We start from the raw sequence: 20,533 nt of genomic DNA, 5'->3' as shown, positions 1-20,533 counted from the left end.
ATTCCAACACAAAGAAATCTATAAAATCAACAAATTAGATCAGGTAGAAAAAAATTAAACTACTTCGTTTACGAAAATATTAAATGGGTAACACATATTCACACATGAGGATTACAAATCTGTTTCAATCAGTTGAATGATAGAATAGATCAACGGATTCTCGACGAAGAACCCTAAAAGTTTTGGAAAGTTTTTTTCAATTTTTTTATCGAAGTTTCTAACTCAAAATGAAGAGATATAGAAGGCGAAAGTAGATTTGAATGCTAATCATAAATAAGATAATCAAACTGAATTGAAATCGAAGTTTCAGGTTTCGAAATCTTAATCAAAATTTTCAAAACTAAAACATGGAAAAAATGAAATGGATACCGCAAAAGAAACTTATCTTTTATTTAGTCTTTGTTGATTAAATCTTCGGAGTTCTTCGTTGATGACGAATTTGCTCAATTATTCTCCATTACAGGCACAAAAACTCCATTAAAATTCAAGATCTAGTGAGAATTTGATGTGTTTTTCACGGGATTTGTTGTTTGAACGATTGATTAGCTATGTGTCGATCTCGATTTAGGTTTGTGTTGTTGACTCAGTTGCTGGTAATTGAAGTTTTGAGATCTCTGAAAGTAGCTGAAGAAGGATGGAGAGAGAAAGAAAATCTAAAAATGAAAAGCTCTCATGATTTACCTCTTGTATATATTCAAAAGAGTAGTGTTGTCATTATTAAAATTCGTAATAATTAATTATGGACCAAATCTGAAGAAAATTTGATATTTAGAGCCTGGTAATAGCATCTTCCTAAAGTATGGAGTTGACAATGAAGGATCCATTTTGTGGAGCTTCTATATATTGATCTCATATAGTAGGGGGTTATAGTATTTTTCGTGTCTAATTTCTCATTATACATTTGAAACCGGGCTAGTTTGAGCCCTATGTGAATTATTTGAGGCCCAGCCACCACTTCCCCAAGTAAATGGAGGAGTATAATCATTCAATTATCTCAATCGATCCAAGTTCAGGGACCCTGAATCTCAAAGAAGAAGTGCCTATCCGACTGCTTGCTCCTCGTTCTTGTTGCACCTCTTGCAGCCTGCAAGAAAAATTCGCCAAATTAGGGCAGTTGGCTGGGACGGCATGTTATTTATCAGTCTCTCTGCTTCTCTAAGATGCCCAGATCTAGATAACAAGTCCACCATGCAAACATAGTGATCCATATCTGGTTCAATTCCATATTTTACTTTCATGCTTGAAAACAACTTCATTCCTTCTTCAACTAGTCCCCCATGTCTGCAGGCTGATAGAACTGCAATGAAACAAACTCTATCTAGCTTCAATCCTGATGATTCTAATTCTCTGAACCGTTTCAGTGCCTCAAATGCATAACCATGAAGTCCTAGAGCTGAAACCAGAGACGTCCACGAGATCAGATTTCTTCTATCTGTCATTTCACTGAAGATTTTAACAGAACTCTCGAGGCTTCCACATTTGGCGTACATGTCCAACAATACGTTACACACAAGTACGTCACAGCACTTGAAATCCATCTTTATGATAAGCCCATGAAGAGAACTTCCCAAAGACAGGTTGCAGAGCTTACCACTGATACTTAACAGGCTCATAAAAGTGTGATTATCAGGTAACATGTGAGCCATTTGCATGCTTTTGAACAGTGCAAATACTTCCAAGTAATCCCCATTGCGGCCACAAGCTTCAATCAATATGTTCCAAGATATAATGTCGTGTTCTCCAACTTGAAAAAGAAGCTTTTGTGTTTCTTGGAATTGGCCAATTCTATTGTATGTTCCACCAATGACATTAGAAGAGGATGGGGATAGTGGGGAGTCCAAGGATGTAACAAAGCTCAATGCATCAGATATAAGGCCATTCATGGCATATGAAGCAATAAGTGAACTGAAGACATGCTCATTTTGGTGGTAACCCATTTTTACTATCAGACAATGAAGTTGTTGTACCTCATCAACCAGGGATGATTTAAGAGCAGCGGAGAATGAGAACTCGTTAGGCCGATAACCTAAGTGAAGCATTTGCTGTAGCAGACAAGTTGAAAAATGAGAACCCTTAGTTGAGTAACCAGCAATCAAAGCATTCCAAGAAACAACACTCCTTTGGTCAAGCTTGGAAAAGACAAGATGTGCTTCTTCTACTTTATCACATTTGGCATAGAAATCAACCAGTGCACTGCCTACAAAAACATCAGAATTAAGGCCATTCATGATTGTTTTTGCGTGTATGATTTCACCGTATTTTGAAATCTGCAGACTGGTGCAGGCACTAATGACATTAGCAAATGTAGTCTGGTTAGTCGAGAAACCTGACTGTGACATAGTCAAGAAGTGGTCAACAGCTTTCCATGGTTTGTCACTCCTTGCAAATGCTCCAATAATAATATTCCATGAAACCACATCCCGAACACGAGTCATCTCCTCGAACAAAACCTCAGTAGAATAAGCTCCTAATGAGAATTTGGCATACATATTCAAAAGAGAGTTTGCAATAGCAGTATAAGACTCTAAACCGATTTTTTTCACCAGCCCATGTATCTGTCCGCCTATTGAGCTCAAGTGCTGTGAACCTTGTCCAATTCTCCCTAAACCAAAACCAGATAACACTCCAACACAAGATGATTCTGATGGATGACATCCCTCCTGTGTTCTTAGAAGTTCGCAGAACAAAACGATAGATTCTTCAACAAATCCATGTCATCCAAATATCGAAATTATGGAATTCCATGTGATCAAGTTACGCTTGGGCATTTCTTGGAACAAACTATATGCTTCATCCATTCTTCCAAGCCTCCCAAACAAACCCAACAATGCAGTGCCCGAGAAAGCATCACTACAAAGCAACCCAGTCTTTAAAGTCAATGGAAGTAACTGTAAGCCTTGAATAAGATTTAAGGATGAAGAAGTTAACAAACTACCAAAAGTAAACTGTGTGGGATTAATTCCTAAGCCCCTCATTTGATTAAAAATCTGCCAAGCTCTTCCACAAGTATCTCCTCTTCTCTCCTCGTGATCATGTCCGTTCCGGCTGTAAGCCGAAATAATCGAGTTATATAAAACGACATTTCTTTCAGGCATCGTATCGAACACTTTCATGGACATTGATAATTCACCCTGAGATGCATATGCTGTAATAAGACTATTATTAATGGATGTCAAAATGGGTGGATCCTGATAATCAGAGCAAGACCAGTCCATTGTGATGGACAGTGCATGAAGCAATTTTGTCGAAGCATGATCGAGATATCGAGCTCCCGAGCACGCTTGAAGAAGCTTCTTCTGTTGCTGATACAGAGAGTTAGAGCAAGTATCAAATGCATTATGGTGATCATATTGTTTCTGTATGAGTTGAATCTTGGACTCTCCATTATATAATAACGAGGGCAGAACACGAGGGTTTTGGTTGAAAGTGCGACTAAGCAGAAGAATTCTTCTTCTTTTGAAGAGAAGGTTTCTAGCAAATATAACCATTCAAGGAACCCCTCTCTGTCATTAATTTTCGGAAACTGTTTTCTATCGGAAAATGTTTTTTTTGTCGTCTAAATTTCTTATATATACAGGCACTTTCTAACAACTATGACGCTGTTTTAGTGGCCGTTAACTTTTCGACAAGGCCCTAGGAATTCTCCCGCGAAAATTGGCATTGCCATGTCTGGTTATGTCACTTGTGTTTATAATGGCAAAATCCCAAGATAATCCAATGGGTCTTAAAAGTGACTATATGAGATAGCAAGGATTTTTTACCAAGTGGTGAGGAAAAGTATAACTTGTAAAAAATTTATCTTGTTTATTTTTGTACTGGGATCTATGAGTAGCCGTAGCAAATTCGTAACCTATATTTTTCTCCACTCTGTCTATGGTTCAAATAATAAGAAGAAGAGAAGTACAGAAAAAAAAAGAGGAGATTCTGTTGATCTTAAGATTGCAGCAAATCAGATTACAGTACTAGACAGAATACACCAAAATAACCTACTTTCAGAAGAATAATTGTTGTGTAGATTAGAATTCAAGACAGCCAATCTAGTTTGACGACGTATCAGGTACCCCTTCCCGTGGGTGCTTATCAAAGTGCAGCATTACTAGTAAAATTTATCCCGTCAGGGACCTTTCCAGGATAGTTAGTGGTCCCGGAGCCTGAACCTATCAAACTACAAATTCATAAGAAAAAAGAAAAACAAACAGCTTCATGGATAATAAGCTATGGGAGTCAACAGATTTCTTACCTTCTGTTATCCATGTCCTTATTGTGGAACCAGACAAATTATCAATTCTGCTCACACCGGTTCTTAGGTATTTTGGTCGATTAAATGTAAAAACATAACGAACAATAGAGATTGTTGAAGGAGAACAAAGAGAAAGCAACTTATGTTTTTGAGTCAGTTCCATGTGATAGCAATTAGCCAGGACTGGATGTGTCTACTAGTTATGGATCACTTGACCACTGAAACCCTTTAAGTGATGATAAAAATAAGCCATAAAAGTTAAACATACATAAGAAAACCGCTTACCCTCGATCAGCAATAACCACAGAACGAAGCTCACAATTTGCAAAGCTGCAGACAAAGCATATAAACCATCAAAAATGTCAACTATGAAACATTAAAATCCGACATTAGTTGCATTTCCTTGCTTTCTTTCTTATGCAAGGGCGAAGATTCAACTATTGCAACCCGAATAAAGCCCTCAGAATTTAATCTCTGAGGAACAAAAGAATTGTCATAAAACGGAAATATTACAGAAACAAGGTGCAGCTTTTGTTTTGAAAATATCCTCACAAGGACGTTGAACAAGGTCTTGAAAATAGTATTTTATGTATCGAAGAATAAATGGTTAAACAAAACAGGAAGAAAGTAAGCAGGAAACTAATACTCCAAAATCACTAACAGACATGATAGTATTTTATAGCCGGAAACAAGGTTTGTTTCAAAATAGTATTTTATGTAGTATTATTTTTGCTGTTCTTTACAAAAGAACACTAACAGATATGATAGGAAATCCAACACTTACCGTGTGCACATTTCTTGCTGCACCGTTGGTTGGTAGTCCTTTCCATGTGCACCGAGGGTGTGAAACAAGAAACAACTATGGGTGACAACTGCAATCTCTTTCTCTTTCCGTGTCCACAACCTAGATAAGATGGCGCGTATTAGTAATTTATGTACTTTAACTTCAGTGCTGTTCTCATTTTTCAAAATCTTTATTTCACGGGAAAAAAAATAATCACCAATCAATAAATTGCATTCCCCTGACAGCAAGGGACTCATATGATTCTCTTGCATCAGCCTTCCACAAAACATCCTCTTCGTTTTCTATCTGAACAAAACACAGCATCCAAAAATAACTCTTTTACAAATTGTAACCAGAAAGGTAATTCAACAACATAAAACTAATAGCATAAATATATTCGTTAACAGCATTTGTCAATGGGTTTTAGAGCATCATCAAATACTTGCCAATGAGAAATCGATAGCAGGGAAAATGGTCCGATATTCACTAGTGGCTCTCCTCCTATTACAATAGTAAACACCCTGTAGAATTGAGTATTCGGGTTAGATATCAAGTGTTCAAATGTTAACAAAAGATTAGAAAAAAGAAACACCCATCAGTGCGTTCTTATATTCATTCAATGAGGATCAACACCCTTTTCGGGGTCCAAGGGCTAAAAGATGGTATTGTCATGATGTTCTAATTGCTAGGAACTGGCCAGGTATTCTTAAAGTTTAACCAGGAAATGTTGACTTAAAGTTAACCGTAAAAATAAATAGTCACCCTACTATTCTCTGGAGAAGAAAAAAAGCCAATTACAGATGAGTAGCATACTATTGATATAGCGTTTCTGACATATATTAAGGAATACTCTGAAGCAAGTTGCAGAAACACGAAAAATATGAAAATGAAAAACCAGAGAAACAGAAAAGAAATGGCAAAGGACCATTTGCTGGAGCAGAAGAGTGTATGAACCCGGAATATATATGCTGGTTCCTATACCTTAAGACTTTTACGCCAAAAAAAACAAAACATACCAAACGTTCTCGACAAAGCTCCACTGCTAGGAATGGTGGGGTGTTTATGTTTGATGTTGCAGAACGATTACTATTCCCTGCATTTTCCACCATTAGTGGAGTTACATCCGTCCCATCTGCATAGTCTCCAACACCGCCAAATGCTCCTACTGCTGTTTGCATCGTTCTGAAATGCAATTGCAACAGTCATAATTAGGATATTACTAATGAAATTCATGAAGTTGTAATATCACAACTTTTACATATTATAATAGAGAAAAACAAGATCGACTCCCAAAACCTTTATGCTTCCACCATGTACTATTCATATATTAATTGTTTCTACAATACCTTATAGACATATGCTACGGAGCAGTTAGCAAGGATTTTAACGAGCGCTGGAGAAGAAGACTCCGACTCCGACGGAAACAAATTTTGATGTAATTTGTGAAACTTTATTCCATCTAATGCTGGCTAATATTACATAATACATACAGGAGAAAAGGACATGACTGGTGCTCATATTAATACCAGTACCATGTGAAGTTGAACGGAGAACAAATGAGTAATACAGTATGTAATGTGCCACATAATGTTAAAACAAGTCTAAGCCTCTTAATTAGAAAGAAGGCAATTGCAGATGAGTACCTCAGTAAAGGAGAAACAATGACTAATTCAACCTTCTTGGCAAGTCCACATTCATTAATATGCTTATTCAAGTTATCAACCTGTTAGGTTACTGGAAAAGTAAGATGCACATAACAACTATGTAGGGATACATTACAACCTGTAGATAATACAGCATAATTAAAACACAGAGGAGAAGCAGTTAATACCTGCTGCCACCCCTGAAGACTAAGTTGGGCATCAAATAGTTCTTCAGATTTGAGTGCATCGCGATCTTCTACTTCGAGTTGGTGAGCTCCATGTGCATGCCTCACCTGATGTGTATATAAATTTGATATCAAGTGGAGAAATTTTTATAAGTAGAAGAAATTTGAGTTCACCTGTATAGATAAGCAACAAGAAGAAACTCGAAAGTAAGTAATTTGCTCATATAAGATAAATGATCAATTCAAAATTCAATACCAGATGCAAAGTTTTGGTGCGATGCAAGGGGAAGAGAGTTGTACTTCCCGAACCTTCCATATCTGCCAAAGTATCAAGCAAAAACTTATGGCTCAAAACTAAACAATGAAGTTCAAAGACAGCAATCTCGAAAGAAAATTCTAGCTGAACCGTGTGTGAAAGACAAAAAAAAAATTAGGAGTAGAACAATTAACTGCAAAATACTGTATTAAGTAGTTTTGCCGCAGACTATCAGAAGGCTATTTGTACAATTCCATATACCCGTAGTTTGACAAACAACGGATGAGATTAAACATATGGGTGCTACTTCGTCTCCACACCCCCGTGTTTTGAGCCTCACCCACTTGTTTCCCCAGTTTCATTTAAGTGTGTAAGTGCATGGTGGATTCTCATCTATGGGATATCTCTTTCCGGTCATCACTTTTTGATGAGTGGAAAAAATTTCTGAAATATCTTTGTATGTTTTTTATTCTGAAATATCAACATGACCAAGTAATTGTGTCCATCTAATTGACTTTTTTTTTTCACTAGTACACAAACTTATAAGAACCAACCAAAATGAACAGAGGATTCTAACGATACTATCATATATGGATTCTTTCATTCCCATATCAAAAAAATAACAACCAGTATCCTCACAAACATAGCCTAGATATACTTTTATTCACACCTCTGGATATCAAAACTAGATAGAATAAGAAGAAAATCTATGATAAATCAGACACTAAGATGATAAAACTGACTGTTTAAGAACAACCTCTTAAAACAAAGAGATTTAGCTAAAACCTTGGGTTTTAGAGAGTGTATAAGCTAACTGTATGCCGAGAAGATGAAGAAGAAGTAACAACAGGCGTACGAATGACTAAATATTATGAGTTCTTCCCCAATTACCGGTCATCATCATGTCAGAAAAATTATATACTATCAGTGCTTCCGCGATAACGGATCAGCATCATGGTGATGGTCGGAAAAGTCTATTATGTCAGAATAATTTATTAGTTCATTAATTAATTAAGTAGTTTGGTTAGCTTCGTTTCTCAGTTTTGAAAGATTTGGAATGATATGATGGCTGTAAAGAGGGATAACATAAAAAGATTTTGAAAGAAGACATAGAAAATGTTTTCAGCGAACCTCCACTGCTGGTGGTGTACGTAAGCTTGATATTGCAGAAAGATTACTATTCCACGCACTTTCCTAGAGCAACCAATTGCTCCAACTGCTGTTTGCATTGTCTTAAAGTGCAAGTGCAGAGATAGCCATCCAAAGATGCACATGCTGACATGATATTTCTTTCGGGCATCTTATCAAACACTTGCAGAGATACTGCTAATTCACCCCAGATTTGCATAAATGGATATCAAAATGTCTGGGTTCAGATAGTTAAAGCCTGACCAATTCGTGAGCACTTTCGTGGAAACACGCTGTAGAGATATCGAGCTCTAGAGCACACTTGAAGAAGTTTCTGTTGTTGCTGAAGCATAGAGTTACGGTAAGAATAAAACGCATTACGGTTATTGACAATTTTCTTTATTATGAGGTTAAATTTAAATTGAAGAAATTGGGTTGAAATTGTAATGAAGCAGAAGAATGATACTGAGAAGGTTTGAGAAAAATAATCATTCAAGAGAACCCACTCATTTTTATTTAAACATTCAAATTCTGAAATTTGGATCTGAAATTCTATATTCGTGGGTATGCTTCAAAAAAGATTTTTTTTTTTTTTCCAAGACAAAAAAGAATATAATCCCTGGGTTTCTATTTCTTCTACGCCCACCCGTAGGGAAGCAATCGTGTTTGTAACTTTATGCTATTCAAACTGGTTTCTCTAGGCGGAAATTAAAACACAACTCTTAAGAAAGGTTTTAAACATCGCCTAGTTTCATACTCCCTCTGTTAATGGTATGGTTTCCTAAAATAAATGTTTCAAAAAAAATAGGCTGGTTTCTTAATTGGAAAAGTCAAATGTTACTTTAGTTTTCTGGGATCACTTTTCTCTGAACTTCTTTTGATGACAAGTGTACCATTTCACTATACTTCTTTTGCTGACAAGTGTCATGGGGACCATTTCACTTCACTTCTTTTATTGACAAGTGTTATGAGAACCACTTTCAATGATTAATTCTCTTAATTTCCTTAATTTTCTCTAAAAAACAAAACCAGCCTATTAAAAAGGAACGGAGGGAGTACTTTTCAGGAAGACAATTCATGAAAAGAAGTTTTAAACTTCGCTTGTCATATGTGGTACTTTCCGTTGTGATTCAGTCTCTTGTATGCTAAACGGGACGCCAAAGTTAAGTTGGGCTATACTATATTAGCACATAAAATTGTGGATGTTTCAAAGAGATTCAATTGATATTCCAATGTTGCAGTAAAATTAGAGTACAAACTGTGTGGTAGTAGCAGAAGCAAATATATTTCCAATTTTCAACAACATAAGAACATAAAATGCCTCCGATAAAACATTAGTTAAAAGTTCAATCAATACTTGTTTGTTGCCATCTTCACCTCCGAAAAAATGATGAGTACCTGCCTAATAGTAATCACCCTGACTGCCAAAAAAATGTACTAAAACTTCCTCATGAATATGAAGCGATGACCAAAACAACCCGCTTCAAAAGAATAACAGTATTGCGTAGAACATGATCAATATAACCAATCTAGGCCGAGGAATTTGGTGCCCCAGCATCACTAGGAAGATCAAGCCCAGTAGGTATTTTCCCAGGATAGTTGGTGGTTGAGGAGTCCGAACCCATCATACTACAATTTCAGAAAGGGAAAAAAAAATGATTCAGCATCATGAACAGTAATCACTTCTGGACATAACAGGTCTGCTGCCTTTAGTTATTCATGTCTCTTGTAGGTGGAATCAAACAGATAATCAATTCTGGTTTGACCAGTTCTTGGGTACTTTGGTGGCCTAGTTTAACAATATACAAAAAGTGTAAAAAAGTAATGAACAATGAGATGTCAAAAGAGGGCCAAGATGAAGAAAAATGATATTTCAATTAAGTGTGTTATCAAGGTACTCCGGGACTAGAAGTGGGTATATTTGATGGAAACAAGATTGAGAGAAAGAAAAAATGTAGGTAGATTCCCGAGTAATACATAACCATTGACACCCCAGTAACATATGGTAACTATAAGCCAGACTAAGTACAACAGAGGAGAAAACGTGCTTACCCTCTATCGACGATAACAACTGAACGAAGCTCGCAATTCGCAAAACTGCAGACAAAGAGTAAAACCACAAAAATGTCAATGATAAATCATTGAATCTAAAGGCACATACTAAGCCAGTGTTAAAGCATTATACAATCCGAACACGATTAAATTTCGAAATTAGTCACATTTCCCTATTTTACGCAATTCTGGAAATCTTAGAGCCACAAGCAACACACAATGTTATCATAACAGGGACTTAGAGTCCTTGTGATGATACATTCACTAACAAATATAATAGGGAAATCCAACACTTACTGTTTGCAGATTTCTTGCTGCACCGTCGGGTGACAGTCCTTTCCAAATGCACTGAGGGTGTGAAACAAGAAACCACTATGGGTGACGACTGCAATCTCTTTCTCTTTACGTGTCCACAACCTAATCAAGGCATCACATTTTACGATATGTTAGCAATCAATGTACTTCATAATTATACCACTCTCAACAATCCTCATTTAAAGGGGGAAAAACTCACCAATTGATAAACTTCATTCCCCTGGCAGCAAGGGACTCATCTGCCTCTCTCACATCAGCTTTCCACAAAACGTCCTCTTCGTTTTCTATCTGCAGAAAACACATCACTCAAAACTGACACTTAGATCAAACCTCAAATTTAATTCAGCTGCAAAAACTACTATCATATCGATGTTTTTCTTCTATGTTGTGTCAATGAATCCTACAGAACATCAGCAGACACTTGCCAGTGAGAAATCGATTGCAGGAAAAATGGTCCGATATTCACCAACACCTCTCCTCCTATCACATGGGTGAACACCCTGTAGTAAAATGTTAGTTTTCAAATTAGAAATCAAGCCATCAAATCTTAAATGAAAGATTAATTAAGAAGAAGAATCTGCGTCAATAAGTTTGTTTCTTCCTCCAATAAGGAGGATCTCCTCGCCCTTTCTAAATACACGCTTGATGATCTAGCAACCACGACTTTATATACTCGGAAAAGTAAAACGGTCAAGAAATAAACGTAAAACAAACAACAAAAGAGCATTTCCTGGAGCAGAAGGATTATCTAGAACGTGCCACTATACTATACATGTTGGTTGCTACTGGAAAATAAAAAGGCTTTATCTTACAAGACATACCAAATGTTCTCGACAAAGCTCCTCTGCTACGAATGGTGGAGTATTTAAGCTTGATACTGCCGAGCGGTTACTATTCCCTCCATTTGCCACCATTAGTGGTGTGACATCCATCCCATCCGCATAATCTCCACCACCAAATGCTCCAACTGCTGTTTGCATTGTCCTGAAATACAAGTGCAAATAGCCATAACTTAATAAGGGAATACTAACTAAACACAAAGTATCTGCTCTAATGATCCATAAACAGTAATCTCACTGAGTTTACATTTAGAATTCAGAGAAAAAATGACTACCATCTAGAAGAGTACCTTAGTAACGGAGATACGATGACTAATTCAACCTTCTTATCAATACCACATTCAGTAATATGCTTACGCAAGTTATCCACCTGTTTAATCAATAGGAGAGCTGCTAAGATACATGTGAAGACTACCCAGAAGTATGATACAAACTGTAAATGTTACAACCCTCGAACTCGTTTCAGCATAAATGCTTCATATAACACAGGGGAAAAGAAGCATTACCTGCTGCCATCCCAGAGGGGTAAGTTGAGCATCGAATAGTTCTTCAGATAAGTATGCATCATGATTCTTCTCTCCTTCTACATTGTGAAACCCTTGTGCATGTCTCACCTGATAAATAAGTCGAGAAGAACCAAAATAAATAAACAAAGAGTCCATACAGATACGCAACAACTAGAAACTCGGAATATATGAAAGACCCAATTCAAAAATTCAATACCAGATGCAAAGTCTTGGTACGATGCAATGGAAATAGAGTTGTAGTTGCCGAGCTGTCCATATCTGCCGAAACATCAAAGCAGAAACTTATGGGTCAAAATATAATACCGAAGCTCCAAGAGAGCAGGTCTAAAAATAATAAAGCTAGGTGAATATGCAAGATCAAAAGTCACTTTTTACAGGGAACCTTACTTTAAACATCACTTTACGAGTGATTAAAAATTTAAAGTACCAGCATAATCAAACTACAGTGGTGTCCATCTATTTAACATATTTCCAAAATTACTCGAATATTAGGAAAAAACCAGCAAAATTGAACGGTGAATCCCCAAATGTCATATCCTACGGATTTAATCCTCAATTTACAAATCTGTAGACACCATTTCAAATACTAGCTTCGTTACAGAATTAACCTAAACATATATGCGTCCACAGGTCCCAAAATCACATCCAATACCAAAAATTAAGAAAAACCTTCTAATAAGTTCAACAACCTTATAGCAGAAAGATTAAAAAAAAAATCTATGAGGATGCATAAAAAATCCAGGGTTTGAGAGAGAGTTAGTGTATTGCGTTACCTGTATTATTAGCAGATGAAGATGAAGATGGAGATGGAGATGGAGAAGAGAAGCAGAGAAGAGGCGTATGAAATGCGGAGTAAGACGGTGGAGAATGTGATTTTCGTATTCGAATGCTCCTCTTTAATTCTGGTGGTTATATTAGAGGGAAGGGGAGGAATTGTGTACGGTTACTCGAAATAATACCATGACTACTTCCACAAAAACTGCTCATCATCATAACGGTGGTGCTGGCAGATGACGTGGTGGCCCAAATCTAATGAGTACGTCGGTCGGTATATTATTAGGCTGTTCATTAGATATTTCTTCTCTTAAAATAATGGTTTTTATCAGGTTCTACGAACCTAGACGTTCGCGTCGTTTGCTTAAATTTTTATTTTTTTATTATTTATTTTGGTTGGCTCGATTGCTTGAAATTAAAAACTAGGAAACGTAATTGAGCATCTTCGACGAATCCGGGTGGAATATTTTAATTGTTCGAATTTACCGATTGCATTTCCCTCCACGTGGTATACGCTATGTCAGGTTAGACGTTACCTGACCCTTCGAAGGGGGTGGTCAATGGTGGGCAATTGTAACTGTTGTTTACAAAAATGATATTATATGAGAGGTATAATTGCCCAAATTCTCAAGTTATATTATACTCAGTACCTTTGACTACCAGGTAAACTAGCTGTCCAAGTCCAAGCCCCAAGGCTCCAGCGAAGTTGGCCATAATTCTGCCTTCTTTGACTAACAGGTTAAAAAGTTCAGTTTGCTTCGCGTTCGGTTATCAATGTTACGAAAATGCTAAACGCCCCCCGCTGGCCCTCTCCCAGCCCTCCCCCACACTCACATCACAAACATAAAGGCCCCCTGCTAACTCCAGCAGCCCATCAGAAAGAAAATTAATGGTGAGTGATGAAGCCACCTGGTAGGGGAGAAAGTGGGGGAGTGATTGTGGGGGTACGTAGCAGCTTCGTCAATGTTATTGGTTTTACAGAAGTTGAAATTTAAAAGTTTAAACTTGAAATCTGAATCACACAATTTTTAATGGGACCTACGTTCCAAGATACAGGGTTCAAACCTGTTCACATTTGATTTTGGGGCAAGCAGCTTGGAACAAGTGACGTAATAACTATGTTGGAGGAAAATGACAAGACAGGTCCTTTTGGGACACCTTTTGTTAAGGAAATGATTTGTTTTTTTTCTGCAGATTTTCTTTTCCTTTTTTTTAAAGCACTGGCTGAAGTTTATATTTCCGGGGTAAGTTCGGTCAGGGATAATAATACGTGAGTTTGAATCGGAAAAAGTCATGTGATTGTTATTAGTGATCACTGATCAGAACCGGCTCACGCGAACGAGGGATGAAACGATAAAATTAAAAGAGGCCAGCATATGGGATTGATAAATTTCACCACTACCAGCACCGCCGCCACCACCACTCCACCACGACCATCACCATTCCACCACCACCACCGCCATTAATATTCCATCACCACTACAATTGTCGATGATGTCATCGTTGATGCCGTCACCACTGTCGTCGTCACCGCCGCCGGCATCAAAATTCAGAACAAATAACTAGAAAATATCTCAGTTTAGTTGTGTCAACAATGGAAGTTGACCCAAAAATCTGGAACTCAGGAACAATGTTTCCAGATTATAGTGTCAACAACCAAAGTTGATCCATAAAAAATGGGATCAACAGTTGGAGTTGACATCATTTATATGAGTCTGTTTCCTGTAAAAACCAATAAACCTGCCTGCAAACTGACATATCCTTAAGAAACACAAGAATAACATTCATACAAACGTGACAAGTACAAACTAGAAAGCATAAAAAGAGAAACATCCAACTAGTATGAAACCTAAAATAGATGCAAAAAAAAGTTGTAGTGAATCAACTTCAACACATCAATCCCTTTCGTGCTAGAGCAGTGAATCAAAAATCTCTGCAACAACCAAAGTTTGACAAAAAAAAAAGACATATATGAACGAGTGAACTTGGCGTGAGTCGAACACGCATCATCTGACGTGGAGTCAGTCGTGCTACCATTGCACCACAAATTCAACATTTGAAGAACTTTACAACTATAAAATCTAACAACACTACCACTACCATTAGTCGAATAACAATACACAAACTAGCAAGAAATTAAACTAATTTTTTTAACATGATTTAAACTACAAGCATGACTATACTAATCCAAAGAAATTCTATCAACAATAGGCGTCAGTAGTTGATCCCATAAAAAATGATGTCAACAACAAGAGTTGATCCCCATAAATGGATCAACAACAGTAGTTGATCCCATAAAAACTGAAGTTCGGAGATTTTTCGACCATGAAACAAAACATCAAAATGATCTACCAACAACCTAAAAATCTAACCGCATACACAATTTTTTTGTGCCGAACATGATTTAAACTACAAGCATGACTATACTAATTCAAGGAAATGTTTTTAACGAATAGGAGTTGATCCCATAAATGGGATCAACAACTGTAGTTGATCCCGTAAATGGGATCAACAACTATAGTTGATCCATAAAAACTGAAGACTGATACAACTACACTTGCCACAATCACCACCACCACCACTACAACAACATCCACTACCACCAGTACAACACCAAATAAACACAAATCACCTAAATCTTTACCAGTAAACAATTAAAACACAATCATATAGAAATTATTGATTTCGTTGAATTTTATTGAATCAAAATCACAAGAAATTTAAACTAGTTTAAAACTAAAATTGATTGTTTACCTTTCCATTTAATCTTCATCTCCATTGGTATTAAGATCACACCTATCTATCTTCAATAATCAATTTTCTTACCATATCACTAATTTCCCAGATCTAAAAATTAATAAAATCGAAATTATCAAATCTAAATCTGAAGTTTATTGGCTCAAACGAATTGTTGTGAATTGGTGATGGATAGTTGTTATTGATGATCTCACTCAAAGTACTCAAACCTCTCTCTTGAATCTCACTAGGAAAAAAATAAACAAAAACGTGGAGATAGAGATGCTGATGGTGGTAATGTTGATGGTGGTGGTGGTAATTAATGGCGTCAGAGATACATATGGTGACTGCAATGAAGATGATGGTGGATGATTTGATTTTGAGATCTAAAATAAAATAAAAAAAATAGAATCTATCAGGGATAAATCGAAACCAATTATAACGATAGATCTGTAGTTAATAGTGGAGGACGTGGTGGTGAGATGGCGGCGACGGAGCTGGTGGTGGTAGTTACAGAAGTTTCGGTGGAGATGGAGGTGGTGTTCTAGAAAGAGAAGGAAAAAAAATTGGATCTGAAAATAAAAAATCTTTTTCTTTAAAACCGTATTAAAAAAAGAAAAGGTTGATATGGAAACAAAATAAAAAGAGGAAGGGTTAATATGGAAACAAAATTAATGTTAATGGACCCCTGATGGGTTTATTGATGGAGAGGGTATTTTTATTGCATGATAAGGGTATTTGTGTAGCCCATCAAAACAAGCTCAATTATATAATTACCACTACAGGATAAGCATTTCTTAGTTGTCCTTATTTTTTATTATTTTCACAAATTTCTTCTCGGAACTGGAACAGTATGATTTTCTTAAAACTCCTCGTTAATTACAGGAAAATTTTCGTAAATATCCTTATCTATAATCTCTGAGCTCCCTGAGAATACTGCTTTCTGCAATTCCGCCATTGATAGATCTCAGAAGAAACTCAAAAACCCAAATAACTACACCATTTTTTGTTCTTTTATTTCTTTTTCTTTTTCAGTAAATCCTCTAATCGTTATGCAAAATGAATGAATAAGATTAGACTCATAACCATCGTTGCAAAACAGTTGATTGCCATGATTTTCTCCCAAGATTAGGTGTTTTATTTTTCTCAACGGAGGCGATCGATTATGCTGAAAATCAAGGTAAGTGAGCAAATAGAAAGACACTGGTGGAAGAAGATTAAAAAGGATTGATGTTAGTAATTATTTGAGATGTTTTTTTAGGGTCCTATCAGGATAAATCTATGGCTTTGAACAAACGTGATTGGATCGGTGTCGATTGGAAATCGGTCATACGCTGAGTTTTGATTTTGGGGTCTGGGTTAAGGAGGATTTTCTTTCAAATAGACTGATTTTTATTTTCTTCATTGACTAAATTTAACAGAGTTTCATAGACTGTAAGTTTGTGACAAAAACGAGAGGAAGAAGAAGAGGTAAGATAGGTCAAACAAAGAATCTGTAGAATCCAAGGATATTTACGAAAATTTTCTTGAGTTTCCGTAAAATAAGGATATTTAATGGCGGAACTGCAGAAAGCAATATTCTCAGGGAGCTCAGAGATTATAAATAAGGATATTTACGGAAATTTTCTTGTAATTAACGAGGAGTTTTAAAAAAATCATATTGTTACAGTTCCTAGAAGAAATTTGTGAAAATAATAAAAAATAATGACAACTAATAAATGCTTATCCAATATACGGGTATATAGGTGAACATGACCCTTAGTATTGAGTCGGTTTTTGCTTTGTCAAAGCGTTTGGTTCGTTAAGCATTTTCATAAAGAAAAAGGGAGGGTTCTTTTACATGGTTATTTTCACACTATCTCACACGTTATATGTCATTTCTGTGAATAAAAATAAAACAATAATGGATTTGAAACTAATATTTTGGGGATATGTTCCTCTTACGAAGTTTCACATTACCATCAAAAATGAGCGTATTCTGAATTACTAAGCCTCGCTATCTACCAATTTTAATTTCAATGGTTAAAAGTTCATTGATTTTCAACGACTCATTTTCAAAGCAATAGATGATGGTGTTATACATCTTGGAATGTACTCATTTTTGGTAGGTATATGGACCCTTGCAAGAGGAACATATCCTCAAAATATTAGCTTCAAATCCGATACCATTTGGTTTTTATTCACACAAAAAACACCTAAAGTGTGAGATAGTGAGAGAATAAAAGTGTGAAGGTGTTAGAGCATTGCTCGGTTGAACACACAAGTTTTGCTATCTCAAGATTGTCGTCAATCTTAGGTGATCAAAACTATATCTTGATTTCTAGTCTACTAAGTCAAGTCTCGGACTAGGTTAGAATTGTAGTTGAGTATCAGAGATCACCTTTGAAAACTGAGGATCGATGAAGACATTTGGAGAAATTTTGTATCGGGTATGTGAAGACTGAACCATTCTACTTACTCACCATACCATCATTCTATCTATTGAGACTGTTGAACTTCTAGTAGACTGTTATTACGAAGAGTTTTAGCACACTTGTCAAACAACTCGCCCTCCGTTGCAGTTTATTGACATACCTTACTTTCTGCTTGTACTTGAAGCATTGTTGAAGTTCATGACCCTCTGTAGCACAATAAGGACAAGATCGGTTGATAAAAGGATCAGGACACTCCCAGTGTCAGACACATCAGAGATGTTTCTGGAAGATCCATAATGAGTTTTTCCGAAGGAGAAAAATCCATTAAATCCTCAAAAGTTATGGATAAGGGATCTTCAAACAACTTGTTAATATTGATGTAAGTATCACTGCTCTCATCAAGAATAGATGTTTCATCCAGAAGTGCTAAGCTTGGAATTTCTTCATCTTTTGAATCATAATCAGTAGTTTCATTAAGAGTTGTAGCAAGACTCTTGTTGCCAGTGTATTATCTTCGATTTGGACATTCATTAACAAAGTGATAAAAACCTCCACACTTCGATTTGGACACTCATTTGTGAACCAACTAAGTGTACACGTTTAGGTACGGTTACTCAAACCTAAATGAATACATATCATTTGTGTGTGTGACAAGCTAAGTTTCGATCTAACGGTTGAAAGATATTAGCTTGGATAAATCAGGTTTTTCATCTAACGGTGAATATTGAATGCTTTGTTACCAAGGTAACTTGGATTGCAAACCCTGATTTGAAAACTATATAAAAGGAGATGTCTAGCAACTGGAAAAACTAATCCCCACACCTCATGTGTGATGCTAGTTGGTTTTGCTAGAGTCGATTCTCATTTAACCGTAAGTTTCTTCTCAAGACCCTGTCGGTTAACGACTTAAAGACTTCATTGGGATTGTGAAGCCAGGAGAAACTACTTCTCTTGTAGTTGAGCAATCTGATCTTGCCATTTTCAATCGTACGAGTTCAATTGTAAGATTGGCTTGAGATTATATCTCCGATAGGGCAAGATAGAAAGAAATCACAAACATCTTCATCTCATCGTTTGTGATTCCGCAATATCTAGTTTCGCTACCATACGATTTAGATTATTGTGAGGTGATTGAAAACACTAGGTTGTTCTTTGGGAATATAAGTCCGTTTTATCAATTGGTTCCTGTTCACCTTGATTTTATCAAAAGATGGAACAAAACTTGTAGGTTTATCTGTGGGAGACAGATTTATCTATTATCGTAGACTTTTCTGTGTGATACAAATTTGTTTATTAATGTCTTCGACTTTGGGTCGTAACAACTCTTGGTTGTGGGTGAGATCATCTAAGGGAATCAAGTGCGTAGTATCCTGCTAGGATCAGATACGTAAGGAGCACAACTATACCTTGAATCAGTGTGATATTGATTAGGGTTCAACTACAGTCCAGACCGAAGTTAGTTTGTAGTAGGCCATTATCTGTAGTGGCTTAATACAGTATGGTGTTCAATCTGGACTAGGTCCCGGGGTTTTTCTGTATTTGCGGTTTCCTCGTTAACAAAATTTCTGGTGTTTGTGTTATTTCTATTCCGCATTATATTTTGTTATATAATTGAAATAATATAGGTTGTGCGTTGTATCGATCAATAGTGAAATCCAACCTTTGGTTGTTGATTGGATATTGATTGATCCTTGGATATTGGTCTTTGGTACCATCCAAGTTTATATCTCTCTTGTATTTGATAAAGACTCGCATATTTCTATTTGCTTGAGTATAGATCAAATCGAGAGATAGAGATATTACCTTCTTGATATACTTTTTATTAAGATTGAGTCTTACTTTCTAGTTGATTCTCTTAAAAATATATTCGAGTTAGTCCATACAGATTGCTAATCGAAATATTGAGTGTGGTTGTTAGACCCCCGCTTTTTCAATTGGTATCAGAGCAGGCAAACACGTTTAAAGACCTTATCAGTTTGTGTTTGTAGCGATCTGACTCTATGGACAGAGGTGTTATCTCTATTAACGTACCACCAGTCTTCGATGGCTCTAATTACTTATGGTGGAAAATTGATATGCGAGCTTTTCTTCAAGCGCGTGATTTTCAATCATGGGTATATGTTGTTAATGGATATGATGCTCCCGTTGTTGCAGTAGGGAACGTTAATGTTCCAAAAAATATTGGAAAATACGATGCTGCTGAAATACTTGCTGCGAAGAAAAACTCCGACGGTTTGAATGCCATCATACATGCCATTACCCCAAATCTTCAGCACCATGTGTCAAATTGCACTAGGTCTAAAGATGCGTGGGATATCTTAGAAACCGTATTCGAAGGAAATACCAGTGAAAAGGAAGCTAGGCTTCAAAACCTTAATTCCGACTGGGAAAACCTTCGTATGGCAGATGAAGATTCATTTGATGAGTTTAATCACAAAGTGTCTGAAATTGTTAATGCATCTTTTGCATTGGGTAAGACTATTCTTGAAAAGGATGTGATGAAAATTCTCAGATCGCTGCCATCTAGATACGATTCTAAGAAACATGCCATCGTTGAGGGAAATAACCTTGATACTCTCTCCAGAAATACTCTGGTTGGAAACTTAAAGATTTTTTATCTTGAATTACAACAGCGAGAGA

The 20,533-nt window shown here is 36.4% G+C and overlaps 2 protein-coding genes and 1 pseudogene across 3 annotated transcripts; all 3 read right to left on the bottom strand.

The window, feature by feature from the left end:
- Positions 1–867: 867 nt before the first annotated feature.
- On the bottom strand, positions 868–3,583 carry LOC113332608 (annotated as a pseudogene).
- A 238-nt stretch (positions 3,584–3,821) lies between these two features.
- LOC113333316 (phosphoglycerate mutase-like protein 1) lies at positions 3,822–8,734 on the bottom strand. 2 transcript variants are annotated; one of them, XM_026579824.1, is made up of 9 exons: positions 8,240–8,734; positions 7,109–7,170; positions 6,856–6,960; positions 6,668–6,747; positions 6,041–6,206; positions 5,471–5,545; positions 5,242–5,330; positions 5,025–5,144; positions 3,822–4,570 (listed from the first exon to the last, which is right to left on the bottom strand). In XM_026579824.1, the coding sequence occupies exons 2-9, from the start codon at positions 7,166–7,168 to the stop codon at positions 4,522–4,524; spliced, it is 744 nt and encodes a 247-aa protein (XP_026435609.1). In that variant the 5' UTR covers positions 7,169–7,170; positions 8,240–8,734; the 3' UTR covers positions 3,822–4,521. The 2 variants fall into 2 exon arrangements, with proteins under 2 accessions (XP_026435609.1, XP_026435610.1); XM_026579825.1 differs by lacking the exon at positions 8,240–8,734 and having other exon boundaries at positions 7,109–7,210.
- A 701-nt stretch (positions 8,735–9,435) lies between these two features.
- LOC113332611 (phosphoglycerate mutase-like protein 1) lies at positions 9,436–12,983 on the bottom strand. Its single transcript, XM_026579135.1, has 10 exons — positions 12,743–12,983; positions 12,166–12,227; positions 11,949–12,056; positions 11,733–11,812; positions 11,425–11,587; positions 11,029–11,103; positions 10,803–10,891; positions 10,586–10,705; positions 10,289–10,333; positions 9,436–9,865 (listed from the first exon to the last, which is right to left on the bottom strand). The coding sequence occupies exons 2-10, from the start codon at positions 12,223–12,225 to the stop codon at positions 9,766–9,768; spliced, it is 840 nt and encodes a 279-aa protein (XP_026434920.1). The 5' UTR covers positions 12,226–12,227; positions 12,743–12,983; the 3' UTR covers positions 9,436–9,765.
- Positions 12,984–20,533: the final 7,550 nt, after the last annotated feature.

This window comes from Papaver somniferum, unplaced genomic scaffold (genome assembly GCF_003573695.1).
Source record: "Papaver somniferum cultivar HN1 unplaced genomic scaffold, ASM357369v1 unplaced-scaffold_132, whole genome shotgun sequence".
Classification (NCBI taxonomy): domain Eukaryota; kingdom Viridiplantae; phylum Streptophyta; class Magnoliopsida; order Ranunculales; family Papaveraceae; genus Papaver; species Papaver somniferum.
This window is presented reverse-complemented; position numbering and strand designations above follow the sequence as displayed.